We start from the raw sequence: 26,693 nt of genomic DNA on the forward strand, positions 1-26,693 counted from the left end.
TCCTTTATTAATGTAACATTTCATATGCCTGCTGAGGACCCTACTGTTTTCTTCCAAATGGAACATGTGCAAGTTTGTAGAACTTTGAATATGCTGAATGCAAATGACAGTTGGCAATGATAATTCAGCGCTGCAAACAATTGTCATTCTTGTTGAGTTCTCCTTTTATCCCTCAAGCTGTTTTGCCGATCTTAGCGAATGTTGTTGATCTAAAAAGAAACCAACTTCTGTTACAAATATGTTTGCTGCAAATGACTACATTCCTTTTCCCCCTGGTTCTTTGTTCATTTCAGTTATAAGGGCAGCAGATAGCGGAACTCAGATTCATAGTGCTGAACTTCAACCATTCTTGTCATCAGAGATTTTGTTTCTTTGTTTAGGCATTCCATTATTAATCTTTTCAGAGATGCAGAACGTGGCAACTGGCTATAGATCCATTCTAGTAGTGATTCCATGTCATCAGCAAAATCTCGCATGTGCCATTGCAGAAGCTTAGGCATCAAAATTTTCCTCTTGTTTGTAACTCCCACTGAAGCTTCCAAGTACTCAACCCTTGCCCTCCCCAATTCATTCACTACTTCATCTGCTGTGTAGATCCTTAACTGCATATCACATCTTTGATACGTAAATGCATTGAATTCACTCATAATTCAGTATAGATGGATGATAGTTTGGATGCTAGTAGTAAAATATCAACACACTTACTGCCGGCGAGGACCAGCTGCCTCGGCAAAGAGCAAATGTTACATTGGGTTCTGGATACCCCAAACCATAGGCATGCCTCAGTAGCATTTCCTTCTCATCCATGGGACCCTTGTAAGTTAGATGTGAATCAGCAACTAGAAGAGAAGTGTGTCGAAGTTACAATAGGCACCTAAGTAGGACATTTTTATGAGTTGACTTTAGAAAATCTTGATTGAGATTGAGGTTGAGATAGAATCTCAAGGCCTTGTATTGTTGTTTTCCTCTACTCCATAGAGTCTTTTCGTACTTATGAAAAACTTGTTAGTAAAACCCTTAGAATGCAAAGTTGAATTTCATTGGATTTTCATTTATATATCTTTGATAATCTCAAAATTAGGTGAAAACTAGGCAAGAAGTAAATTGTAGTTAATAAGTATTTCACTCACATATTTTGATTCACATGGATGACGAAGAATAAAATGCTCAATGGCTAAAGCATTCAGCACTATACCACCGACATTGAGTGCAGCCTGGATCAAAAAAGTATAGAAGTTATGTGGCATCGGCAAAAATTAACTTTTGAGTTATTAGTAGGCAGAAATTTTATGTCATTTATAATGTTGTTTACTCTGAAGGGGCTTGTAAATTACTGGACCTAGTGGCAAGTTGTCAACTCCATGGATTAGATCTTTGCAAGGAGCAAAGAACTTTAGAAATCTATGTGACAGTGAAATTGAGGTTTAAGGTTTGCTATTGGCTAGTCTCTTTAACATTTTGATTTTACTTCTTCGAACTTTCCATAGTTCATGATAGCAACTGACCTTGTTCATGAGTGCTAGTAATTTCTCTTGTGTGGAAGGTAACCCATGTTCGAGAAATGCCTGAAATTGATGAAAGTAAAGTTGCTTTAGATTGCTGCTTTGATGCTCATATGATGTTGCTTTTTGTGGCTTAAGGTATCTTACAGTACATGCATAATACAGGCATTGTAGATATTGATCCAAAATGCTAGCTTCTGCTTGTAGGTTAAGAAAGTCAAGTCAACATTAGATAGTTTATGCATCAAAACCCTGAAAAAGAAAATGGAAAGGAAAAATAAATTAAATACTTTCTTTGTTTTTTAGTGGAAAATTGCATGGTTGAACTAAAAATTAGCCTGACCTACCTCAACTTTCCGATTGCTGCTTGGCACTCTGAGAATCGACTGACATCCAATGAGTGTCTAGTGATTTGGATGAAGTTCTTGTAAGGCCCAATGTCTCTTATAATGCCAACTAATTCTGGCAGTATGCTGTAAGGATCGATATTTGATGTATTTTGATTGAAAGGAAACAAGGGTGATTTAAAGTTCAATGAGGGTTTTGCCATGTAGCCTTTTGAAGCCATGCAGGAGAAACTAAGCTTGGGAACAATGGCCGATCCTTCTCTATCTTGTGATGCTTGGTTCAATTCAAGAAAAATGCCTATCAGGCATTTGACCAGTTCTTCTGAGAGTGCATTTGGTTTCTCATAGTTAAGCTCTTTGTTGATAGGGCATTGATTTTGGATTCTCCAGGTATGTTTCTTTGATCTTTCACGAAATTCATCTGCTCAGCACACCCAGAACCATAGAAAGAGCTTGTAAGTTCAGAATTCTGAAAAATTTTGAGTTTTAACAGTGAATACAAGGAGCATACCGGTGCATTCTGAGGAAGACAGGCTTAGGGTATCTAATGCAGAACCTAAAGAGGCTCTCCTATGACTTTTTATTTTCCCTTTATCGAATACTTCATAATTCTGTGATCTGGTTCTCTGTTTAAGATCATCATGTTGAGCTGAAACATTCCCTGGTCCGCATATTGATTGGTTCTTTGCCTGCTGTAATTGCTGCATTTTCCATTCCTTGGTCTGTTTTTTCTCCTGATAGAGTTCCATTTTCAGCTCATTGATTTTTCTCTCTAGCGAAAGTATCTCTTCCTCAACCACTGCTAGTTCAGCAAGAAGTGCCTGAACCTGCATGAAAACAAGTAGACAACCCTCTGCATGAGGTAAAACTCTACTGAATCATCCTTATTCTTTATCATCTTTCATATTTGCTCTTACTTGAGGTGGAGCCAACGAGGAAAGCAATGGCTGTGACAATACTGGCCCCTGAAGAGCGCAGCGCAGAACCCTGTTGATTTCTTTCTCCTCGTCTAATTCTGCTTGCAAGTTGTCGACCTGTAGCATGTAAACTCGGGTCACAACTACATAACTTGTGCAAAACTTTTCATGCCTAGTTGATGATGCAATTCTCTCACCTCTTCTTGGAGCTGAAGCTTTTTCTTCTCGTCCTCGCTTCTTTCCATCAAAAGGTCTTCAAATTTCATCTTCTGCTAGCTCTTAAGTTCAGCAGGATGGTAGCAGTATTTAATTGAACTTAACACAGCCAGAGGTCCTCATACCCTATTAAAATACAGATAGGCAGAGAGAGAGGGAAAGGTTGAATTTGGCGGGTCGTGGGTGCCATTATAGATAGGTAGGAGAGGAAAGAAAGCCAATGGCAGGAAGAGGAGGGAAAGGAGGAAATGGAGGAGGATGCATTGCTGCGGTGGAGGAATCGTTGGGTGTGATTGGGCGGTGAGTTGTAAACGGTGTCTAAGTGCATGGCCTTCGCATGAACTTATTTAGTTATAGGAGAGAGAGAGAGAGGTACATTTATTAATTATAGAAAGTGAAGGTGGATAAACTGGAGACGTGAAGTCCATGAACAGTAAAGACATTCAGGCTTCAACTTTTCTGAAGGGGAAGAAAGACTTTGGGTTTTATGAGTGTAATAATGCTAAATCCAGGCTGGATTTAACATACAAACTGATTGGGTAGCAGTGAATATGAGTTCCCTAACTCCTTGGATTAAATTTGAGGTTAGATAATGAGTTCCAGCTTGAATTTGGTTTTAAGTGTCATCATCCATTTTCCTTTCCCATCAAAAAAGGGTAGAAAAGGACGCAAGGTGATTAGTTGATACATGGCTATGGAGCAAAGGGATTATTCTTTCCTTCTTTCACTTTTTGGTGATGGGGGAAGTCTTGTTGACCTCTTTGTTCGTTAGATGGGGCGTTGGTAGTTGCTAAACCGAAAAGTTAGTTCCTGAGTTTTTCTTTTTTCTTTTTCATAAAATTGAAGTTTTAAAAACGAAACAAAAAATTATTCACAAATTTCGCCGTCTGTGGGAATCGAACCCACGACCACGTGGTTAAAAGCCACGCGCTCTACCGGCTGAGCTAAGACGGCTTCTGTTAAGCGTCCATCTATCAATGTTCAATTTTTAATCTTGTCTGCTTTTCTATTTCCCTTAAACATAATATTTAAAAAAAATCATTATCTATTTAGACAAATTTAAATAAATTTTTATTCTTTCATTACTTTTAATCAAGTATTTATATTATTATTTTGGATTAAATCGATCTTTAGAGTTAATAATTCATTAATTATTTTTAATCAAAATATCATTGATCATTTTATGTCGCATAATACTTATATAGTACAGTGGATAGTGATGTAATATACTGATATGATATAATTATATGATCATGTGATATTTTTTATTTTTTACTTCAATATTATCTTAGTACTGTGTAGATACCAAATGACAAATAACATTTTAATTAAGATCTATTGTTATAATGATTTATTTAACTTAAAATATAAGAAAATGATTAACTTAATATAAGAATAAATTTTATTTAAATAATTTAAATTTTTTTCAAATATAATCTTTTTTGAAAATAATAAACAAAGAAATAACAATAGAAAGATAAAATTAAGAGGTATAACTATTTTTTTTTCTTTTATTTTGGGAGAAAGGAAGATCTAAATATAGTTTCTTTGATATAAAAAAATGTACTTATCATTAAATGTTTCTGTATAAGAGGATTTATAATTAATTTTAGTAAAATATAAACTATAATGAGTCATATTAAGTACTATATTGTTGAAGTGCATGTCTACCAAATAAAAAGAAAAATATATGAGACTAGGTTCTAACTTCTAACAAATCAAGATTATATATCTATAAAATATAATAAGTCATGTTAAGTAAACCATTGAACCATCCAAATACCATTAATTATTTAAAATAAAAATCACTTGCATAATTTTTTCTACAATTTATAACTTCAGAGTTTCCTTAGTTTGGAATGATCAAATCAAACATAATAACATAATTAAATTCTAAAATTAAATAACAAAAATACAGCACAACAACATCCTTAAAAGAGTTTACAACATTTCCAAAGCTAAAACTCATAAAAATATTTTACAAAATTCCAAGCTAAAAACATTAACATGCTTGTGAAAATTGACTCAACAGTTTGAGCCAAGCTAAAAATTGCTTTCCTTCCAGCCTCCATACTCTTCTTCATCCTCAACCTGTGAAATCCAACAAAACCCTCAATTAAAAGGGAATGAAAAAGATTATTGCTTGATATACCTTTTTTCGTATTTTTCATATTTCGAGACGTAGGGTAAAAAGATTATTATTTATAAATTACCCCGTTATAGATATTCAACAAAATCCTCAATAAAAAAAATGAACCCCGTTTTCGTTTTTCTCATAGTTTAGGGTGTACGAGTATATACGGGTAAAAAGATTATTATTCTATACATCGTTGATATAGATAGATCATTTACGCGATACGTGTAAATCCTTTAACCTTGTCAATGAAGTGGTTTAGGCAATGAGATTTGGTTGGCCGACCAACTTCAGAACTTATCCATTACACAACGATAGAAGTCATCGTGATTAATAAGTTGTACCATGGGAAACATACCTTCCGAGCGAAAGTAACACCAACTTGAATCTCTCCACAATAACTTAGGTCAGCTTGAACTACACTATATTTACTAGGATGTAGTTCAGCATTCCCATTCTCTGCTCCAATGGCTAACAGATCCTCCACATATATCCTGCAGGTGTGGAAAAAGCTTTATGAATCATTGTGGAGTAATGTCACACCATTTCTACAATTGTTCTCATCTACTCTTTTCAACTTTCATTCCATCACTTTCTCGAGAAACAAACATGGGGAGGGTCTCATAGCTATTTGGGATGGTGATAGGTTCATTGATGATGCAACAAACAAATGAAAAGCATGCTTGATGAACTAGGGTTGATTGTGGCTCCAGAGTGTTTAACTCAATAGAATGTGAATGTGCTTACGTGGCCTGGCCGAGAAAGTCATCGGCAGAGAAGGTGTCCTTGTCCATGATTTTAAGAGTAAGCTTGTAGTCATCACCTGAACCTGGGTACTCCACCGTGAATGTGAATCTTTCATTCCATGATGGACTAGAACCAGCACCTGCACCATGGGCTATTCCTTTAGGTAATATGCCAAAACTTAAGCAAAACATAATGCAATTAGAACAACAATGTCATGTCTCTTTCAATCAGGCTGCTGCTTGAATTTGTTTTTGATGCAAACATCCTATGTTACTCGGATTCAGGAGTGTCGGATACGGATATGTATGCGACAGGAGTACATTTTTTTTAAAGTTTTTCCTTCTATTCGGAGGGCCAAACCTCCATACTAATATCCGTCCATGTGTATTGGATACAGGCACTTCTAGTGGGAGCAACATAACAAAGATCAAGTAGAGTGATAATTAAGCAGTGATCCGAAAGAACCGGTGGCAGAATGTAAACTATTCTATTGACAGCAAAAGAACAGGTGATAGAATTTTCTACCTCTAATTAGAACCTGTCCAGCTAAACTAATCCCCATATATATCTTGACCAGGTACCATCCAATCTACTAGAGGTCTATTTTTTTTTAATTAATATTAAATTCTAAGTCAGAGGGTTCAAACTTCAGATAGCAGAGAGTAAGAAAGGGGAAAGAAGTAACCTCTAGCCACACTGCTTTTGCGCTCTTGACCTTTGTATTGAATTATAACATAAGGATCCATTCCACCTGCCATCACACATCACAATCAAAAAGAAAAGAACAGTAAAAATCTTTAGTTCCACAATCATCAACCCTCTAGTCTATGCCCAAGACTTGACTTAAAAAAGGACTTAGCCATTTTTGACTGCAGGGTGTTCAATGTAATCAACAATGAGGATTTACATCTGGAAAAACTCTAGAAAATTTGGCAGTTACTGAGTGATGCCAGCTAGAAAATTTGAGGTTCCAGCTATGCTGTTCTTTTGATGTCAGAAAAAGGGAAAAACGTTACAAAATCCTTGTTTAAATCTAAATCTTATATTAACAATGAATATAATATATAGAGAGAATGAAGGAATCAAAAGTTTCTTTCAAAGGTTAAGTTTTAATCCATAGTCTTATATAGCAAAAAAATTATAGAAGGAAAATTTTCTGTCAAAAAAGTGAACCCATCAATGGCTCATCCTTATCAAGCCAAAAACATCATCCAAATATCAAATCAATTCTCTTTCTTTTCTGTTTTCTTGCTCTTCTCTAGGCAAGAACAGTAAAGGGTTTCCATTAGAACAAGTTTTGTAGCATGATGAAACTTTGAGAAGAGCTAAATTCAGAAAAGAATGGTTGGCAAGAAAATGAACAAAAGAAGGAACTTGAGGAACACAAACTGATCAAAGAAGCAAACAAAGCATGGATTATGGTACCTACATACCTAGGAAATCAGTGTCTTCAAGGCCTTTTGCACGAACTAACAACACCTCCAATATCCCAACAGCCATCCTTCTTTGGTTTTTTTTTTTCCCTTGCAGAGATTCTAGGAAATTGTTTTGATTCTTTGAGTTGTAGGACACTTTGTCTAGTTCTGGTTTATATAGAGGAAATGAAGGGACATAAGAATGGAAAGTTTATTAGGGTGACGGGCACGCCATATAAAAGTTAAACATGACAACTGACATGTCAATGAGGCCTTGAACAGTTCAACCCCCATCGTTGAGTAGTTTCAAGGAAACCAATAGAAAAACAGGGGTTGGCAGCTTTCTAGTTTATTACCTTGTACTAATAAATGAGCTTTGTTTGATGAAAATTATAGACATGTTCTGATCAAGTAGTAGTATTGCAATCTGAAAAGTCGAGCCAGCGCAGGCTTTCTTGCCCATTTGTCATGGGTTAGGGGCTGCCAAAACTGTGAGGACTGAAGTATATTTCATCATTACTTTCATGTGTCAAAGACTGTTCATCTTTGTTTAAACTTTATACTAATGCAATTGGGTACAAGATTCTTGAAAGTTGGAATTTACTTAGTCTTGGTTCTGAATTCAAAGATTTTTCATTTTTCATTATCATGATTATGTTTACAGATGTCCAACTTGAAGACCTTTATAATTAAATTTGGGTTTGATTCAATCAGCTAAAGCCAGCTCTCCTTTTGCCGCCTTCTTTTCCCTTCAAACCGCACCTGGAGTATTTGTCAAAGCCAGGCAAATGCCATGGTGATGGACTCTGTGAAGGGGAAGGAGCATTGCCTTCCAAATTCTGACAGCTTCTCTAGCTTATGCTGAGAGCTCAAATATATAGAGTTTGCGCTAGAGTTTTAAGTTTAGAGTCTGTTCAGCAGAATAATGAACTTGGGTATTGATAATAAAAGAGAAAACTCAAACGTTATCATAGTTTCATCAGAGTTTAGATGTAATAAACAAGAAATCAAGCCACAAATTTAGGAGTTCCCATCCATCCAATATACTAGATTATCGTTTTTACATGGTAGCACGCAAGCCTATTACTACAGAATCCACCATCAGATTAATGGCATATAAAACCAAAGGTTAGTTCCTTCGGTCGCCTACTTGCTTATCTGCTATGCCTGGGTGACAGGTCAGCAGACCTTGATCTGGACCCAGAGGGGGACCTTGACACTCTACCTGGCGGTGACCTCCATGCAGCACGAGCTTCCTCGGACTCATATCCAGACTTCCTACAGTGAAATATTTGAAAAAAGCAGCAGTCAAGTTTAAAGAAAGAAAAATCACTAACAAAAAGATATATGAAGTAATCAGATACGCAACATCTCCTTATTAGACATCGGTTCTTCACTAGACTTAACACACCATCCAGGTGGGAGATGACGACCCACAATAAAGTGCCATTCATAAGCATCATAAAAACCTAATGTATTTGAGCTCTCATAGCAATACTAATAGTAATTTTCTCGTAGTACAAGCAGCCAGGTTCCAATGTTGCAATAATAGCCACATTGAAAAAGCTTTTTTTTTCCTTTATTAATTTGTGCCCATAATAGGCTAATTAATATATAGGTTGCAATACAAGACGGCAGTAAAAATGTTGAAACAAATATATAGACTTCCACTTACTCGCCATAACCATTGCCACCAGCATTCTCATATCCTGGAGAATATGATCTGTGATTGTAATCACCATCTCGCTCTGGTGGAGGACCTCTTGGAGATCTTGGATGATCTGCATGCCTTCTACCCGGTGAAACAGAATAGTTTCCTCGTCGTCTTACAGCAGGGGAGTATGACCTGACAAGTTGAATATATAAATATATTTGCTAATAGTCAAAGGGACATGGTGGGACCTTTCAAAAGAAAAATATGATGGCAATTTGACAGTTTACCTTGAACGATATCGGCCTCTAGAACCTGAAGGATGGTGAGGAGAGTGCATAGGGGATACTGAACGAGACCGAGAACGTCCTGAGACAAATCAAAAGAGGAATAAGAATAAGTTGGCAAGGAGTCAATTTAGGTAAGATCTGAAACAGACTACCAGTTTCACCACATTGTTTCTATAAAGAGCTCAGGATTGCATATAAAATATACTTCAAATCGCAAGATATGGAATTACGTCATAAGAAAGAAGACCGGGGCAAAGCCATACATAATAATCTCTGAAAAGAGAATGTATATGTCAGGAATAACATACCATAATAAGATGATCGTCCCCCATAGCCTGAAGATCCTCTGAAGAATTACATGCCAAATAAATCTCCATGTAAATATAAGCAACTAAAATAACAGGAAACTGTGTGCATGTTTGTCTTTGTATCTGTAAGAGAGAGAGTACCTAAGCCTAGCTTTATGGCGCATCTCCTCAGGCCTTTTCCTTGTCTCTGCAGCAACAACAACCGATATCTCTCTCCCAGCAAATATTTTCCCATTCATGCGCCGTTGAGCTTCTGCAGCCTCATAAGAATCCACAAACTGCACAAATGCAAACCCTCGAGGTTCCCTGCAGAAAGGATACAACAAGCCTTCACTTAAGCATGCAAGTTAGATACGAGCAAGAGGAGGATAAGACAGGGATGTCAAAACTAGAATACCAAGTTGCTGTCATAATGCCATTACTTTGTATACCTTGACATATCTAAATATCAGCTCCAGAGCACAACCACTTACGTGGACTGAATTTACATAAAAATAGGCTTAGTAGCTGACCTTTTTCCTTAATAGTCAATATCAAAGGCAACTTCAAAAGAGGCAAGTGACTTGAAAAATCTTCACATGCTTGTAAATATAAGAAGCACTCGATATCAACATTTCCTCAAACTAAAAATCTCTTCATGAAGCCTTCATTTGGTCAGGAATCAATCTTCTTCCTCATCAAACCTCTATTGATTGTGTAATTTTATAGTTTCGCTTCATAAAGGAACATTCTTCATATGATCATTACTCTTAACACCCTTGGACCAATATGTTAAGCAATCATAAACAGTACGTCTTCATCAAATGTGGGGCTTGGGCTTGTTTTTACTTCAAACCAATATACCCCCCTGACAAACCAGTTCAAAATTTAATTCACTATGGAAAAGGAAAAAGTAAGAGCTTTAAGAAATAGTGCGGAAAGCAATTCAAAGGAAATAACTTCCTTTATAGTACCTAAATACAATGACTAAAGATCTAAGAGGAGAATAGTAAAGAGGACATAGCTGGTAGCATGTGGCAAAAGTTAACAAAACAGCAACTACACCCCTACTTTGCCAATCCTAAAACCTAGCTGGGCAATAACTAGTAATGGCCAAAGAAGAAGAAAAACACCATCGATTTATCACGGGTTATGCAATTGCTAATTCAATATAATAGTTAGCAAACTCTTTTGCAGAATGTGACAACTGTTTGCCCCATTTTATGGAACAGAACACCAACTGTGGCAGGGAAACAAATACCAATTCAGGCTGACCAACAAACTTGGGCTCGTGCTTAATCTGAATGAAACTAGACAAACATAACCTAAAACATCTTAAACAGACATAAACTACAAAGAATAAACTTCCATTAAACAATAGCAAAAAAAGTGATGCAGGATTATCCAACATCACTTCAAGGGTAAAATACCAACCCAGTGTAGTAGTCTTTAGGAATATACACATCCCTAACAAGCCCAAATCTCTCGAAAGGAATTCGAAGTTCTTCTGGTCTGCAAAAAACAATCACAGATAGATTAATACTACTCATTTAACCATCATTACAAAAGTATCAAACCAGAAGGCTTATGATAAATGATTTACCTGCAATCTAAGGGAATGTTTCTAACCAAAAGGCTTCCATGATTCTGCTCCCTCCTTCTACCGTACCCTCCACCGCCACCACCGCCACCACCGCCATATCCCCTCCTTGGAGGACTCCTTTCTCTACCTCCATAGCCTCTCCTTGGAGGACTATAGTATTGGGGACTGTACCTCCTCATCTCAAATACCCTTCAAAAACAAAATCCAGATATTCCATTCAAATCTTTGACAGAAACAAACAAAAGTTACCCATCAAACTACAATAAAGCCTAATATTTTAAGAGAATCCAAGAAAAAAATTACTTTTTTTTAAAATGCAATACCCAAACAAAAACTACAATTAATTTCAATGGTTTGATGCCATAAAATTCAGTATTTGCTTATTCGAGAAAACAAAAGTAGAATCTTTTTTTTCCTAAATAAAGCCCAAAAAAAAGAGAAAGTTAGATAACTCATTAAATACCCAGACGAAAACTCTTTCATCACTAAGAAAAAAGCATAAGATTCCCAACAAAAAAACTTAAACTTTCTGTTTGGCTGATGAGAAAACTAAAGAAAAGAAAAGAAAAATTCTTTGAGCATTGACTTGGTTGACCTCAACTATACTCTGAAAATTAAACTGTACCAAGAAAAGTTAGAAACTGATCAACAAAAAAGAACCCAGAATTTGAAACTGGAGAAAAGGGATAAACTTTTCGATTTGGAAGATAACAGATGATTACCTGGAAGACAAATTTGAAACAGAGACAGCAACAGAAGACACAGATTTTTACTTAGATCTGAACTAATACTACTATCTTAATGTTACGCTTCACGTACTTTTATATATGTATTTCATATCGGGTTTGGACTGCCGTGTTGGCCCCGGACAGCCCGTTTCGCAATTAGAATTCCTTTTTTTTTCTTAATTTATTAATAATTTAGCCATATTACAAAAAATCTCTAACTATTTCAAACTTTTTAAATAAATATTTTTTCTTTTAATGTGTTCAATAAAATTTTTATATTTTTTATTTTTAATTAATAAATTTTTATAACTAACTAACGGTTTATTAATTGTAGGTGGTTTATTAACTATTGATAAGTTTTTTAAAGGTATTAACTATTGATAATTATTAACCATCAATAGTTAATTTGTCACGTGATGGTATGTTTATATATAATAATGATGATATGACATAACATATATCATTAATAAGTAATATAATGAAAAATAAACCAACGTCAATGTAATTTGAACATAAAAATTACATATTTCATTTTGAGTAATGATAATTAATTAATTATTAATTATAAAAATTTATTTAATTTAAAATATAAAATAAAAATATAAAAACTAGATTGAATATAATCTATTAATAAGAACTTATATAAACCCAAATATAAGTTATCTCATAAATCTTAGATCTTTTGTTTTGAAGGATCTAAAATTTTTAAAATAAAAATATTAACCATTACTAATTTTTTAAAACATGATGGAATATACTTTACTTGACAGGAAAATGAGAGTACTTAGTAAAAGAATTGCTCTAGGAATTCTTGTTTTCATTTCTTGCTTGTTTAAACTTTATGGGAATATTTTCTCCAAAAAAGGAAAAGGAATGGGTACATTTATGCCTACAATTACCATTCTTATTCTTTGAAAATGAAAAGTTTACAACATTAGAAAAACACCAAAGAATTATGAAACTTTAGCTTCATGCTCAAGGCCATAATAATCTTGTGAGTTAGGAATTTGCTTTAGCAAATGTGAAAGTGAAGTTAGAAAACAGAGAATTGCATATCTATGCTGTGTACAGATCAGCCTAGCCTATAGCTCCTTACAATAGAATCAACCTCTATGTATAAAAGTTGGCCAAGAAGTTGATTACTATGATATGATTTCATTGCTACAAAGTGAAATGCAAGAGTATTGTAGTCATTGACTTCCCAGTTTTACATCGCGTCCACGGTTGCCGGCAACTCTTGTTGGGGTTCACACCCATCAACTATATCGCTGGAATTTCTGCATCATATGCCAAAGAAACTCTTTTCGCAGTCAACAGTATCGATGCCCATTGCTCCATAATACATAAATAGCAGAGCACCAGCATCAGATCGTCTTGCTTACTGCCGATGCAAATGAAAGGGGCTTAAGTGTGTACATAGACAGCAGAGCAGGTAGAAACTGCAGCAGCCTATATCGTGGCATCAACATTCAACATGCAACTGCAACATTTGATTGTGATTGCTCGCTGTCAGATTCAGTGAGTAGAGGATTCTTCTGGAAGTTATTTCTCAGCTGACCGCAGGCAGCACTTGCATCCAAGCCCCTTGTTTGACGTATACTAACAGTTACTTTATGGGACTCCAGTGCACCTGCAAATGCTAACACCTGCAAAATGGAGTAAAGGATTTATATATATGCTCAAGAAATTAAAGGCTTTATATTGGTTGAAAACAAGGGGAAAATGACAATTAATGATCAGTGTACTTCTTTCTTGTATGGCCGCCGGTACTCAGAACCCTCTATTGGATTGAAAGGTATGAGATTGACATGATAATTACGTCCCCACTCATGCAGCAGCTCAGCCAGTTCTACTGCCTGCTCTACTGAATCATTGACTCCAGCTGCATTAAAAAAAAAAAGAAAAAGAAATTGGATTACAGCTTTAAACAAAATTTGAAGTCCCTAAAGTAGGCATGAAAGGAAAACTTCAGTACCTAGAAGTGCATATTCAAAGGAGACTCGTCTCCTGGTTTCAACAAAGTAATCCCGGCAATCCTTCATGATTGCATCAAGGGGGTAAGATTTTGCACTAGGCACAATCATTTCCCTGAGTTCCTGGTTTGGAGCATGCAAGCTGATGTACAAGAAAGTGAGTTAAGTTAACATTTTAAAATAAAGGCATAAGAATCAGCCAAAAACAATAACATTCAGATATCAAATTGTCCCTGTTAAATAAAGCAGACCTGACAGCCAATGTTGACTGAAGCTTGTGAGAAGCCAGCTTTTTTATGGTGTTTGGAACTCCCACAGTGGAAATTGTAATCATTCTTTGCCCAATCTGCACATCCTGGAAGAAAAAACAAGGGAACCAAACATCATAAATGAGCTTAAATTGAAAGCCACATACAGGCATTTACCACAGCATTTCAACTGTTTTGGGAGACTTTTGAAAATGAGAATTCCACATTGGAATTAGCTTGACATAATCAAGGTATAATCCACACGGGAGTGACACGACAGAATTCTGTCTGGCAGCATGTATCTCAAATCAGACCTCCATGCTTTTATACTTCACAAAACCAATGATAAGCAAATCTCATCTGACTTGTTTTGTTTGTCAGATCCAGTTTACTATGAAGTATTATATGAGCACCAGGCATTAGAAGAAATATGGTTTTTTTTTTTTTTAAACAGAGTAGCAGTAACAAAGCTATCCTTCATCAGGAAGAAAAAGAAGAAGAGAAATCAACTGCATTTTATATCACAACACGAAATATCTTTACACAATTATATGCTGTGTGAGACAAAGTTCCAACTTGCAAAAAATGCACCTTATTCAAGCATTGATGTGTGTCAAGTACTGACTTCAAGTTCAACATGGGCTCCCCCATTCCCATGAACACTACATTTGTCACCCTGCGCGTGAAGATATCCTCAATAGCCAATACCTGTTCACATAAATATCTTTACATATAGTTCCAAGAGTATAATGTCTTAATGTCTTCATTATACATTAAAAGAAAAAAAGCAACTGTTTTCCATAGAGTAGCAATCCCATTTTTTTTATTAAGAGTTTGAAAAGAATGTATATGCAAAAAGTTAAAAAAACGAATCATAAACCTGCTCAATAATTTCATGCCTCCGAAGATTCCTTGAATACCCTCCCTTTCCAGTGGCACAAAACGAACAGCGCAATGGACAGCCTACCTGTATACCAGAGAAAAACAAGAACAAAAGAGTCAAAAGTATTGCCCGAGATAACAACAGAAATACATTACTGAGGGCACAAAATCTCCCCCCACTTTCCTAACAACAACCAAGAAACATATATAAAGAAAATCACCTGTGATGACACGCATGCAGTAAGTCGCATTGAACCCTTCGCATCTTCAACTGGTATACCAACTGTTTCAATCAATCTGTTGTCCTCCAACTTTATCAATAACTGAAAAGACCAACAGAAAAGCATGCATGATTAACAGAATACAGATCAACAACAAAACCACCATTAGTACAGCAGCCAATTCTCTAGTTTACTTGAAAAAAACTAAGCTCCAAAAGGAACTCATGATCAGAGTTAAATACAGAAAATCCAGTCAAAATACAATTTCATCAAGTAAAACAACAACGCAACAGCCTCAAGTAACTTAAACTCGATGTAAATATTAGTTATGCTACTTGCTTTTTGTTTTTGTAATATCGCTAAAAATGTAAAAAGCATGATGAAAAACGAGCAAATAACTTAAACCTAAGGATCTACATGTTTAAATATAATTATAACCAAAAAAAAATTGTAATTTTAACTTTTAACTCATTTGATTTCGACCCCAAACACGCTTTTTCCCTTTATACATTCAAATAACAAGTTAGCAACCAAACATAACCTTCATGAGTTGAGTAGAAAAAGATTTCTTCTTTTTTCCTTTTATTACCTTAACAGTGCCATCGGCTGCAGTAACAGTGTGGTAAATAGGAGACCTCCCAATCCTCCATCCAGCCTCCATAAGATCATTTCTAAATGCTTGTGGCACTTTTATTATACATTATAACCACCATAAGAAAAAGGGAAAACAGTCTCAAAAATAAGCTAAAAATTTAAAATAAATAACTAAAAAAGAACAAAATAAAAAGTATATATAAAATAATTCTCACAGTGACTAAAATCCTGAATCTCTTTTGCCTTTCTCTTGTAAATTAAATGGTGTAGCTGCTTTCCTCTGTACCTTTGCTATATAATTAACAAAGAAACAAAAAATAAATGAAGTACAATTATAATTTTTGAAGTGAAATGAAGAATATACATATATATTATACTATAAATTTAAGCTGTTAAACCTGGCCGAAATCGACGGCGAGTTGCTGAAGGTCTTGCTCAGACATGCCGAGGAGGACGCGGGGGTCTACGTGAGGGGTACGTGAAGAGGAGGACGAGGAAGGGGAAGAGACGGTGAGGTTACGCGACGGCGTGACGCCGGTGGTGGCGCCGGAGACAGTGAAGGAACGAGGGCGGATCGCACGTGTCAGAGGGACGGAGCACACGTGCTGAAGCGTGGACATTTTGGTTGTAATCATCACACTCTCTTCTCCTGAGCCTTTCGCCTGTTGATGACCGACGAGCCTAAACCTCTGCTGCAGCCTCGTGCACTGGCTAAAACCTCAGCTTTTGGTGCAAAAAGACGAAATTACCCCCCCTACAACGTTATTTTACGGGCTTGGGAAAATTCATATGGGCCCTACCATGTCCTCTGTCCAAAAGAAATTTGGGCCCAATTGGGTTAACCTTTTGGGCCTAATAAGATAAAGAAAATTGGCTAATGAATACCAACTTTTGAAGAATCTTTCAATTTAGTCCAGCATGACAAAGTCTTCCAAATTTTTGAAAGGCAATCATGTCAATTTAAAATTCTTCACAATCTTCTTATATTCATATGATCGTAACAACTTGCATTAATAAGAGACACGCTTCAAACCTAAGTGTCGGGTATGGTAACAAATCATACACAATGCATGTAATTTTTCGTGTATGTTAATTTTAAATGCCAAATATGGGCACATATCAAACATAGATGTATTCATTTTTTTTTTACATGTTCATTTTAAATTGTTCTGATAAGTGTCCCAGACTAGTACTTAAAAGGAAAAAATGACAAATGGAGCCAGATTGCTTAATCCAGCCAAGTTTGTAGGATTTCTTCACATGAATTATATAAGCAAAGAGCACCAAAAAAAAAATTAAGACCCATTTTTCAGACATGTGGAGTTGTGGGAATTATTGGTACTATAAAATTAAGGTACTCATTTTGCTATTCTTTCTCTACCCTTTGACTCTGTCTATTGAAAAAGATTTAAGGTTATTGCCAGAATCAATTTTCTATATTTTTCATATTAATCCTTGTCTTGTAAAGTTGAATGAAAGTGGTTGAGCTCCATCTGGGCAGATTTTGAGTTTTATGCAATGGAAAGTTGACCATGTCATGTGCATTTGTAAGCTTCCATTGGTTATGACAGTGAGACAACTTGCCTCTTTTAATCTGCCATACCTGTTAGAATCCTCCTAAGAAGCATCAAAATCTTTTGTTTAATGAAGTTGGCATCATGAACAAGCTGTGACAATGTGAGAATATCTGATTGAATCCTTTGGTGAAACCAAATTGCAGACCCTTCAATAGTTATGGCTTAGAGACAATGCATTGCATCCACTTTCTCCTCTGCTTTCTCTGCCTTTTTTATTCAGAAAGGTGCTTGGGGTTGGGGGCAAAATGTTACTTAGACTCGAGGGAGTGTCAGATACAGATATGTATCCCCAATGGATAAGTTTTTTTATATATTTGAAAGGTCAGACCTCTACATCCATGTATTGGACACGGATACTATGTACAAGTGAACATCTTTAGACTTCAGGTATTAGAAAGATTATACTTCCAAATAAGTTGCTTACTGTTATCACTTTCGAATAACCATTTAGGATACTCATTAAGCAAAGAAAAGACTGATGACTTTAGAGTTCAGACCATTTACTGCTGCATTCACATTCAATTCAACAAGAATTCCAACAAGTATTAGAGGCAATATGAAGCCTTTGTCGGCTATGCCTACAGGCCTTGAGACCCTAGTGCATCAAGCACCCTCCTGCTAATACAACTCCCCAACATTTGTATTTTACAACTAATGCAACACAAAAAGAAAATGTGTCAAAATGATGAACTCGGATTTTATTGAATTCAAGAACTGTACAGTGATCAATAGCCGGAATATATGCTTGATATCATCTGTAATTATAAAAGCATGCATCAGATATTTTCCTCTTTATGTAGGTAGTGGAGAAGCTGAAGGCTGGGGACATGAGCCATTGATTCCATTGCAGACATCATTGGTATTTTTACTTTGAAATTTGGCAGCATTCCTTGAATTCTGATGAGAAGTTTGGACGGATGCATTTCGAGGGCCCCCTTTGTCACCGGTGTCTTGGAGTTGCTCTAGCACTTTCACTACTGCATTCATATTAGGTCTAAGCTTGGGTTCTATAGATAGGCATTGCAGTGCGACATAAGCAACTTTTAATGCCACATCCAGCGTGTATTGGCCTTCAATACGAGCATCCATAACTTGGAGAATCTTGCGTTTGCTGGTAAGGTAAGGCTTGGCCCATTCAACTAAATTTTGTTCTCTAGATGGTCTGTTCTTGTCCACTGCTCGCTTGCCGGTTAACATTTCAAGAAGAACAACCCCAAAACTATACACATCACTTCTGGCTGTCAGATGACCTTCATAAGAATAAATTAAGTTAAAATATGATTAGGGAAATTGCAATTTATAATTATATCGGATATAAAGTTATTCCATTGAGGCATAAACATTTGGTCTGGAGGATGATATGTTTATGGCTTGCATAAAGCCTTTCTGCAAAAAACTGGACATCGGCTATGTTACATTGACTCAGGTTGGGGTGCCAGACATATGGGTATGTGTCCATGGATTGGGTAATACTAATAGATCTTCCCTTCCATCGACACAAGCACATTAGGATAAATAAAAAGTTGGTTATGAAAATGGTTGACGGTGGCAAGTTAAAAGATACCTGTTGCCATGTACTCAGGAGCTGCATAACCATAGGTGCCCATGACCCTTGTAGAGACATGGCTTTTATCACCAGTTGGTCCATCTTTGGCCAGCCCAAAGTCAGAGAGTTTTGCATTGAAGTTCTGTCATTTTACATTTGGAAATTAAAAGAAATGAGAGAGCTGCATAAAAAATCCAAGATAGGAGCCATGAATTCCCATAATTAAGCATGTTTTGCATACCGAATCGAGCAAGACATTTGAAGTTTTGAAGTCTCTGTATATCACTTTCGCCTCATCAGAATGTAGGAATGCTAGGCCCTTGGCAGCACCAAGAGCAACCTTCATCCGGAGGTTCCAAGAAAGTGGTTGAAAATAAGAATTTCCTGTTCAAAGTTGGAGGTCTTGGATAAGATCCTTGAAATGAAAAGGATTGAACTGGCTAAAGAAAGGAAGATGTAAAGGCATAACTCACTTCTAAAAAGATGATTCTCCAAGCTGCCCTTGGGCATGAATTCATACACCAGAAGCCGATGATCATCCTCTAAGCAGTAACCGACCAATTTGACAAGATTAGGATGGTACAGCTGCCCCAGGTAGTTGATTTCTGCCTGCAACCCACATGCATCATTGAATTAATAAATGATGCCATCCAACAAATAGTACTACTTTTCCAGCGACAAAGATTTGAAGTAGAGCCGAGAGAAGGGAGGAAACTGGGGAAGAAAAGATTACTCACCAACCATTCCTGGTGGCCCTGAAAACCCTCCTGGTTAAGCCTCTTGACAGCAATAACCATGCCAGTGCCAGGCTTGGCAGCTGTAAGTGAATTCTCATCAACCCACCCCTTAAAGACACAACCAAAACCACCTTCACCCAAAACACTATCCGGACGGAAGTTCCTGGTGGCTGTTCTCAGTTCACTGAAGCTGAAGCTCTTCATATTGGAAGACTGCAAGATCTCTCCCTCAGTTCTAGTCCCTGAAACAGATGAGATCCTGCTGCTAGAACCACTCATTCCATTCCCATATTTCCCGCCACCATGCCCTGAATTAGCCCCTGCCACATATCAACACCAGGAAAAAAATCTTTGAATTCGAACTTATCCACCCTTATCTAATAAACCCCTAAATCTAATGTTACTTTCGAGAAACCAACATAAATGAAAGGGATCTCAAAAAAGGCAAGCTAAAACTTAACAGCAGCTGCTAAAAGTGCAGAACATGTTCCAAAAAATGCTTTACAGGGAAAGACAAAGTGATCAAAATATAGAAAAGAAAGCATACCATTGTGAAGAGGACTCTCAGCTTTAATTCTAGCACTGAAGCAAGACCCCATGAAGACAAAAACTTAGGGTCTGGTTTCCCACCTCCAACACAAGAAGGAGAACAAATACAGAGAACAATTGATGCAAGCAACCCAAGCCCGTGAAACAGAGAAAAAGAAAGGGTCTCAAGTGTGAAAGCAAAACTTTTTATACGTAGCCGAATGCCTCCCTCTTTGTCTCTCTCTGTGTCAGCTGTCACCCACGAGAATAATTATCCTTTTGAAAACTTTGACTGATCAATAAAAAAGCAAAACCAAAGGAAAAAATGAATGAGAAAACAAAGATTGAGTAAGAGCGAAGCAGCATGAGAAACAGTTGGTCAGGGCCAGGCAGGTTTTGGCTTTATATGTTTTTGGTTTATCTTTCAAAGAAAGTTCCATCTTAAAAAAGACAAGCTTCGGGAAAGACAGAAATGAAAGGGTTGACTTGTCTTCAAGCTACATGTTTCATGCACCTCCATATTAATCTGCCAGTAGGAAGCTGTTGTTGTTGTTGCATTATTAAAGCTTTCATGGCTCTGGGGCTTTTCATCCCTTAGATTTAATGACCAGTTGCCCTTCATTTCCTTTCTTGTTTTTGGGGCTTTCATACACATGAAAGAGACAGCCATGGAAGGGCTGCTGTATATAGAAATTTTCTAATCAACCCATTGGATTATCATCCCTGATTTGTCAATGTTTATTATTTGTAGCCGGCAAAGGGTCACCTAGGGACTGGTCATCAGCCACAGCTTGGTGGGGGTAAAGGGTCCTACAATAGATAATTAAACAAACCTTTTTTTTTTCTCATTAAGGAACTAATTTTAATATCTTAAACAAAATGTTTCTATTTTATTTCTAGATATCGGATATAAATTCGTATCTAACACATATTATATCATCATCTAAGATGTCAAAGTAGTTATAAAGAGATAAAAATTAAAAAAAAATCTATTTATAGAGTCAATTACCTGTTGAGAAAAATGTTAGACATACCCAACAATTCATAGTATTTGGAAACCTTCAATTAATACATATAACAAGTTTCTGGAAGGAAGTTTAGAAAATATGTATTTATATGTCTAATATTGCTGCCGAAATACTTCTTTTATTTTTTTCAAAGGTCAAAAAAGTTCGTTGAGAAAGTAGTAATTGTTTAGTAGGTTTAATGTCATTTTCTAATATAAATCTAATTTCAAAGCACTAAGGTAATATTCAATTCAAATAATTAAAAATCCACAACTTGCTTATAAATCAAATACATTGAACAAATATAACCAAAAAAAATATAAACTTATTATATAATAATAACTAAAAAAGTAAACACTAATTATACAAAATTATATCATTAAAATATCACATTCACATGTAAATAGACACTCGTTAACATTTATCTTCAACTCGAACGGTCGAGGTCAATAAAAAAATAATTAATAAATTTTAAAAAAAAAATAAAGAAAAATAGAATCAATGTATTGTATTGCAAATTGGAGATGGTGATTGAGAAATCAGAGATCAGGGAATGAACACATTAAATAAATGCAACTAGAAAAGAGGAGAAAATATTTTCACGTGAGACTTTCTTGACTTTTCCTACCAGACTTCAATTTTGACTTTGATTTTCTTTTTCTTCTGTTTTTTTTTAAGATTTTTTTAATTCCTAAAAAGCATTAGAGAAGAACGTGATCGTGATGGAAGATTCACGTACGACTCTTGTCATGTTGTAACACCCTTGTTATTATTATTATTATTATTATTACTACTACTACTATTTTTTTAATTTATTTCTTCTTTTCAAATCATTGATGATGAAATAAGTAACTATCAAATTGTTTAATTTCTTTGTTAGCTATTTGCCATATAAAGTCAGTCACCAATCCATGGTTATCAATATTATATATGAACCAATATATTATATTATTTTGATAATAAATCACACTGATCTTACAAATGGTTGGACATTAAAATTTGAAATCGAACAATTTCTACATCCCACCCGTGACAAAAAAATCTCAATCCGCAGTTTGAAAAATAAGTTTTCCTTCTTAAATATTTGAAAAAAATTAAATATATATAAATATTTAAATCATTAATTAATACATGATTCCCTGTCTTGATAACAAAATTAGAATTCCTTTCTCCCATTAAAAAAAAAAACTCAAAAAGAAATAAATAAGTTGATCGCTGTACAATGACAGGACGAGGCCTAGTATTCTTTTAGATATTTTCCATTAATTTCGTTACTTTTTTATCTAAAAAAATCGATGAAATTGAAATCAGATGCAGCAACAAAATTTAACATAACCCAAAGTATAATGACAAATTCGATGTTAATCCTGAAACATGTCTAACAATCTCACGTGCAACTCTAATATCTATGGCCAGCGGTTCCATACCAACCATGGATTGTTCACTAGTCCTACTCGTGGTGTTTCACCTGCTGACCAAAACCCAATCAGAAGGTGTGAGCTTACTTCAGCTCACAACAGTCAACAAGGAAAGGCATCACTGACCTTGACAGAAAGCAAAACCCAATCAATTGCTGTATAAACTGCTTTGTACTGAGCCAAATTGCATTCAGATTACTTAAAAAGACTTATATTTCTTCTCTCAATAATCAAGTACATGTACAACCTTTTCATCCCAGAAAGACTCACCTCGTCCACTCATGTAGGACGTCAATATTCAGTGTCTGTGCAGGTAAAAGTTATCAATAGAAAGGCTGTAGAAGCTAGCACACTGAAGGGAAACAAAGATCTCTGTCACGCTCAAATCCGAACTAACCGATAATGCAGAAAATTCTAAAGGGGGTTAAGTGTCTGGATGCATAACCTGAGGGGACTACTGATCGACAAATGATAGTCCAAAGACATGTTTAAAATTTTAAACAGAAACCACATGTTGTGGCAAGGATGCATTACTATGTAAGACTGACTAATGAAATAATTCTTCACAATCCTGTCGAAGCTTTCTATTAAGATCCCTTTATTGCTCTACTTACCGGCCAAATGAGACAACAATATATAGAAGAGCAAATATGCATGGCGAAGACAGTAAAACTTACTCTACATAAAATCCAATTTGGGAAATCCGATAAAAGTACATTTAAAGTTGTATGTACAGATTCTATACCTCCCCAAAAAAAACCTCTTCCAACTCACCTAACTTCTGTCAAAAGCTTGAGCTGGAATAGCAACCTTCCAAGTACCAACCACCCACACAGGCCCATAGGCCAAAACAACATCTGCCCTGTTTGATACATTTGCTGCCATTGGAAAATTAAACAAGAAATCAGCAAGATGGTTCTTGCAGTACCAAACAAAATTCCAAGTAGGAGCTGGTGCAGTCCTCAAAACTTGTTACAGTTAGGGTTTATACGCATTCATTTGAATCTCAAAGTTAACACTTACAATTGGCGCAGCACATGATTTCCAACACCAAAAAGTGAATGCAAATAAGAATGTGTTCAGTCCTTAAATAGTTACTGTAACAGTAAAAGCATAGTGCAATGGAAATTTAACAGCACTCACATGAGAATGTACCAATATCCAGGGGTGTAACTACTTTGATCTTTAACAAGGAAATCCATATAGCAAGCCCATTGATATAATAATATGCAATCAAGTCCAAAGCAAAAAGACAACAACATTCAACCACCTAGGAGCGGAGCATGGACATAAGGTATATTGAGGTAGATAGTTTAATCCTGATAGGCATGGGGAGCAGTGTATTATGGAGGCCCAAACAAACCAACCTACCACGCACCATGGATGGCTTTTCCTTGGAGAAGCTCATGTCCACTAAACATGCATACTTGACCACCATTTTTACTTCTTTTTCTACTTTTGATGAAGAGGGTGTGTGAAATCATCCACTGTTATAACACTCTTCTTCAGCATATCTTCAATCCTGTCATTTCAATTAAATTCATGAGTCAATCACTAATGTTGCCTTTCTATAAAGCAAATCCAATCGAACAAAAACATACGTACTCTGCCCATTTTCCACATTGTGAGGCTCTTCTTCTTTATCTGTTTCAGTTACCCTTCCATTTTCTACTTTTTATAAACAAAAAATGGAAGCACACAAATCAAATGCCAACCCAGCAACCCTGCTTGCATTTGCTATATGCTGTTCACAACTTCAGATTGGAATCAGATCTATTTTCAAAACATATAAATTACCTTTAAGAAAAGAAAAAAAATCAAGTTCAGAACAGAAATATGGCTTAAGTATTAACTTTGCAAGGATCCAGGACATCCACGTCTTTCTAAACCAAAATGCAATCTCAGGTTGAGGCTTGAGATAGCAAGGAAGTTCCCATTAGGGAGAATAATGTTACCAGTAACACCTAAGACATGAAAACAATACATCATCTTCCTCATCAAAAAGTAATAAATAACATAAAAACATCATCAAACACTTAATGCCTTTATAAGAAAGAAACTTCATCATATGGTTCTGGAACTACAGCATCTGATTCCTCAATTTGTCTTTTAGTTACACCAATTCCTCGACCAAGCATCATAGCAGATTTCAAGCCACCATCCATATCAAATTGACTAAAGGATTAGTGAATATGAGGCCAAGTAAAACGAGCCAATGCATCAGAATGCACCAAACTAAAACAACGTGCTCTTTTTAACTATAACAACATCGATGAGAAACACCACAATCAGTAAAATCTGAAAATAATGGACTTACGAATCCTGCCCTTCTCAGACCTGAAAAACAAAAGAAAAGAAAAGAAACAAGAAAAAAAAAACTTGCTGTTAATCACCAGTATTAAATGAATATCAACAGAGGTTAACCAATGTATGCACATAAGAAAATCAGCCTTTATCAGCTAGTACTTTTGAGAAAGTTCCTACCACAATGAAGGTGAGAGCTAGTAATGGCTCTATCTCTGCGATCAGAAATTAAAAATAAAATAGCATAAGACTCTCAGCAAAGAGAATAGGAAAAAAACTTCTGCAACATCAGAATGAGTAACCAAATAAGCAAATGGCGAGAATGGAGACTTAAGTACACCAAAAATATAAAAAGGATCATTATAAGAAGAGCTCATGAGCCTACAACATCACAATTTTACAGTCAGAATGAAAATCAAAGAGAATTGACTTATGGAGGTCATAAGCTCTCATTCGATGGACAGAGGGCTAAACCAAGTATCTGGAAATAAAACAAAGGAATCAGTCTTTGACATATTAGATAACAAAACTTATCCGATCTACATAAAAATGTTCTTATTTTACATCCTGATGCATTTATTTAGTCCAAATGAATATATTTGGCATCAAATTACTTCACCTGGGTCTATGTCATTAATCAAGTATTTGCTACCAAATTACTCTGCCTCAGTCAAATAAACATCATTAATTAATTAACCATACCAACTTTATAGCATCATTATGTTTTATGTCTTCAAAACACAATATCACTAAAATTATGGCCATTTGTAGTTAATGACTATTAATTGGTTTCATACCCCGAGAAGAATGCAGACTCTTGAATCATACGAAGAGGAACGCCATCATGAAGATTGACTTTCAGGTCTGAGGGACAAGTCCGACTACAAATCCAACAATCTATACAAGAAAAGAGCGTGTAGTTTACCAGTCCATTTGTTGTACCAAAGATAAAGTCAGGACCAATTCAGCTTGCCTTTAATTAATACGTTTGATTCCATACTTTATGATGTACTCCTATTTGACTTTCATAATTAGAATGACTACACAGTTTTTTTTATCAGAAAATAACAAAACCAACACCTTTGCAACAAGTCCAAAGTAAGTGGTAAAGGCATATGTTGCAGGAAAAAAAAATTGAACGAGAAAAAAGAACATTAACAATGCAGATCTACAGAGAAGTCTTCCATAGAAAGAAAGGTTATGACTATAGTAAGTTGGATTTGAGTTCTTACATCTACAAAACTTGGTATCTGCCAGGTTGAGTCCCACCAGGAAGTTGTAAGGACTGGTGTGAGAAGTCTTCCAAGACACGTTTTAGTTCTGCCTTAGCTCTCTTAACAGATAGCTCAGTAGGTCCCTCAATGAACAAGTAAAGCTTCCGTTCTCCTGGTCCCGGGATCCGACCAGGTGGGAAAAATTGGCCCCTGGTAGTAATGGCAGCTCCAGTCCATTCTGATATTGGGCCCAAAGTTTCCTTGTGGGTAACTTTCCATCGAGCATTCTGGGGGAATTCATTTATCTCCAACTCAGCTTCATAATGTTCAGGCATTGCATCAGCTTGAATCTTTGCTAAGTTATGCTGCAAATTGAGAGCAGCTTGCAGTGCAGCTTTGCGAGCAGCCTCTTCATTTGCAAGACCAGGCAGCCCACTCCCAGGCACAACTGCTGCAGTACCTGGCATCGAGACACCGAGTACACCAGGAAGAGAAACAGGCAATACAGCATTGGGAAGCAGTTGGGCAGATGATAGAGGGTTCTGCATCAAAGCGGTACCAGCTTTTGAGGCAGCAGCCATGGCAGCTATCTGAGCAAGTGCAGTCT

General features: G+C 36.0%; 6 protein-coding genes and 1 non-coding gene across 15 annotated transcripts; all 7 read right to left on the bottom strand.

Annotated features, from left to right (window-relative positions):
* Nucleotides 1-35: 35 nt before the first annotated feature.
* LOC110425002 (ternary complex factor MIP1 leucine-zipper protein (Protein of unknown function, DUF547)) lies at nucleotides 36-3,522 on the bottom strand. Its single transcript, XM_021439752.1, has 9 exons — nucleotides 2,964-3,522; nucleotides 2,767-2,883; nucleotides 2,361-2,676; nucleotides 1,850-2,270; nucleotides 1,655-1,754; nucleotides 1,506-1,565; nucleotides 1,131-1,214; nucleotides 706-813; nucleotides 36-602 (listed from the first exon to the last, which is right to left on the bottom strand). Exons 1-9 carry the CDS (start codon nucleotides 3,030-3,032, stop codon nucleotides 294-296), a joined length of 1,584 nt encoding a protein of 527 aa, XP_021295427.1. The 5' UTR covers nucleotides 3,033-3,522; the 3' UTR covers nucleotides 36-293.
* A 341-nt stretch (nucleotides 3,523-3,863) lies between these two features.
* On the bottom strand, nucleotides 3,864-3,936 carry TRNAK-UUU (transfer RNA lysine (anticodon UUU)). Its single transcript has one exon. It is a non-coding gene; the product is annotated as a tRNA-Lys (tRNA).
* An 849-nt stretch (nucleotides 3,937-4,785) lies between these two features.
* LOC110425370 (Calcium-dependent lipid-binding (CaLB domain) family protein) lies at nucleotides 4,786-7,460 on the bottom strand. The gene is made up of 5 exons (XM_021440269.2): nucleotides 7,297-7,460; nucleotides 6,549-6,614; nucleotides 5,864-6,002; nucleotides 5,475-5,610; nucleotides 4,786-5,073 (listed from the first exon to the last, which is right to left on the bottom strand). The coding sequence occupies exons 1-5, from the start codon at nucleotides 7,361-7,363 to the stop codon at nucleotides 5,026-5,028; spliced, it is 456 nt and encodes a 151-aa protein (XP_021295944.1). The 5' UTR covers nucleotides 7,364-7,460; the 3' UTR covers nucleotides 4,786-5,025.
* Nucleotides 7,461-8,191: 731 nt separating this feature from the next.
* SCL30 (SC35-like splicing factor 30) lies at nucleotides 8,192-11,984 on the bottom strand. Its single transcript, XM_021439930.2, has 8 exons — nucleotides 11,832-11,984; nucleotides 11,110-11,298; nucleotides 10,941-11,018; nucleotides 9,669-9,833; nucleotides 9,528-9,565; nucleotides 9,220-9,298; nucleotides 8,954-9,124; nucleotides 8,192-8,556 (listed from the first exon to the last, which is right to left on the bottom strand). Exons 2-8 carry the CDS (start codon nucleotides 11,286-11,288, stop codon nucleotides 8,433-8,435), a joined length of 834 nt encoding a protein of 277 aa, XP_021295605.2. The 5' UTR covers nucleotides 11,289-11,298; nucleotides 11,832-11,984; the 3' UTR covers nucleotides 8,192-8,432.
* Nucleotides 11,985-12,707: 723 nt separating this feature from the next.
* On the bottom strand, nucleotides 12,708-16,453 carry LOC110425005 (Radical SAM superfamily protein). Its single transcript, XM_021439757.2, has 10 exons — nucleotides 16,154-16,453; nucleotides 15,971-16,046; nucleotides 15,751-15,848; nucleotides 15,162-15,263; nucleotides 14,939-15,025; nucleotides 14,650-14,766; nucleotides 14,062-14,165; nucleotides 13,813-13,952; nucleotides 13,583-13,719; nucleotides 12,708-13,483 (listed from the first exon to the last, which is right to left on the bottom strand). The coding sequence occupies exons 1-10, from the start codon at nucleotides 16,388-16,390 to the stop codon at nucleotides 13,307-13,309; spliced, it is 1,275 nt and encodes a 424-aa protein (XP_021295432.1). The 5' UTR covers nucleotides 16,391-16,453; the 3' UTR covers nucleotides 12,708-13,306.
* Nucleotides 16,454-18,007: 1,554 nt separating this feature from the next.
* Nucleotides 18,008-20,417, bottom strand: LOC110425007 (receptor-like cytoplasmic kinase 176). Its single transcript, XM_021439758.2, has 6 exons — nucleotides 20,163-20,417; nucleotides 19,616-19,935; nucleotides 19,352-19,487; nucleotides 19,120-19,262; nucleotides 18,897-19,020; nucleotides 18,008-18,582 (listed from the first exon to the last, which is right to left on the bottom strand). Exons 1-6 carry the CDS (start codon nucleotides 20,212-20,214, stop codon nucleotides 18,125-18,127), a joined length of 1,233 nt encoding a protein of 410 aa, XP_021295433.1. The 5' UTR covers nucleotides 20,215-20,417; the 3' UTR covers nucleotides 18,008-18,124.
* A 2,802-nt stretch (nucleotides 20,418-23,219) lies between these two features.
* On the bottom strand, nucleotides 23,220-26,687 carry LOC110425008 (DEAD-box ATP-dependent RNA helicase 42-like). 9 transcript variants are annotated; one of them, XM_089785013.1, is made up of 5 exons: nucleotides 26,105-26,687; nucleotides 25,053-25,087; nucleotides 24,174-24,905; nucleotides 23,947-24,090; nucleotides 23,220-23,446 (listed from the first exon to the last, which is right to left on the bottom strand). In XM_089785013.1, exon 1 carries the CDS (start codon nucleotides 26,665-26,667, stop codon nucleotides 26,107-26,109), a length of 561 nt encoding a protein of 186 aa, XP_089641139.1. In that variant the 5' UTR covers nucleotides 26,668-26,687; the 3' UTR covers nucleotides 23,220-23,446; nucleotides 23,947-24,090; nucleotides 24,174-24,905; nucleotides 25,053-25,087; nucleotides 26,105-26,106. The 9 variants fall into 9 exon arrangements, with proteins under 9 accessions (XP_089641139.1, XP_089641135.1, XP_089641141.1 ...); XM_089785009.1 differs by having other exon boundaries at nucleotides 23,940-24,090; XM_089785015.1 differs by lacking the exon at nucleotides 23,220-23,446 and having other exon boundaries at nucleotides 23,729-24,090; nucleotides 24,174-24,532; nucleotides 24,886-24,905.
* Between the last annotated feature and the right edge of the window lie 6 nt (nucleotides 26,688-26,693).

The sequence above is a fragment of the Theobroma umbraticum genome, unplaced genomic scaffold, assembly GCF_002168275.2.
Source record: "Theobroma umbraticum cultivar Fairchild unplaced genomic scaffold, ASM216827v3 scaffold_81.0, whole genome shotgun sequence".
In the NCBI taxonomy this organism is placed as follows: Eukaryota; Viridiplantae; Streptophyta; class Magnoliopsida; order Malvales; family Malvaceae; genus Theobroma; species Theobroma umbraticum.

Coding starts and splice junctions, on each gene's coding strand:
- LOC110425002 (XM_021439752.1), bottom strand. CDS start 3,032: ATGAAATTTGAAGACCTTTTGATGGAAAGAAGCGAGGACGAGAAGAAA. Junction 1,566..1,654: donor ACAATGCCTGTATTATGCAT/GTACTGTAAGAT, acceptor CATCAATTTCAG/GCATTTCTCGAACATGGGTT. Junction 1,215..1,505: donor TACTAGCACTCATGAACAAG/GTCAGTTGCTAT, acceptor TTTTTGATCCAG/GCTGCACTCAATGTCGGTGG.
- LOC110425370 (XM_021440269.2), bottom strand. CDS start 7,363: ATGGCTGTTGGGATATTGGAGGTGTTGTTAGTTCGTGCAAAAGGCCTT. Junction 6,615..7,296: donor TGAAGACACTGATTTCCTAG/GTATGTAGGTAC, acceptor GTGTGATGGCAG/GTGGAATGGATCCTTATGTT. Junction 5,074..5,474: donor GTGTTACTTTCGCTCGGAAG/GTATGTTTCCCA, acceptor TGGATTTCACAG/GTTGAGGATGAAGAAGAGTA.
- SCL30 (XM_021439930.2), bottom strand. CDS start 11,288: ATGAGGAGGTACAGTCCCCAATACTATAGTCCTCCAAGGAGAGGCTAT. Junction 9,566..9,668: donor CGCCATAAAGCTAGGCTTAG/GTACTCTCTCTC, acceptor GTAATTCTTCAG/AGGATCTTCAGGCTATGGGG. Junction 8,557..8,953: donor GGTGGCAATGGTTATGGCGA/GTAAGTGGAAGT, acceptor ATTTCACTGTAG/GAAGTCTGGATATGAGTCCG.
- LOC110425005 (XM_021439757.2), bottom strand. CDS start 16,390: ATGATTACAACCAAAATGTCCACGCTTCAGCACGTGTGCTCCGTCCCT. Junction 16,047..16,153: donor TCGCCGTCGATTTCGGCCAG/GTTTAACAGCTT, acceptor TTAATTATATAG/CAAAGGTACAGAGGAAAGCA. Junction 15,849..15,970: donor GATTCAGGATTTTAGTCACT/GTGAGAATTATT, acceptor GTATAATAAAAG/TGCCACAAGCATTTAGAAAT.
- LOC110425007 (XM_021439758.2), bottom strand. CDS start 20,214: ATGGGGTCTTGCTTCAGTGCTAGAATTAAAGCTGAGAGTCCTCTTCAC. Junction 19,488..19,615: donor AGGGCCACCAGGAATGGTTG/GTGAGTAATCTT, acceptor TGTGGGTTGCAG/GCAGAAATCAACTACCTGGG. Junction 19,263..19,351: donor GGAGAATCATCTTTTTAGAA/GTGAGTTATGCC, acceptor AACTTTGAACAG/GAAATTCTTATTTTCAACCA.
- LOC110425008 (XM_089785013.1), bottom strand. CDS start 26,667: ATGGCTGCTGCCTCAAAAGCTGGTACCGCTTTGATGCAGAACCCTCTA.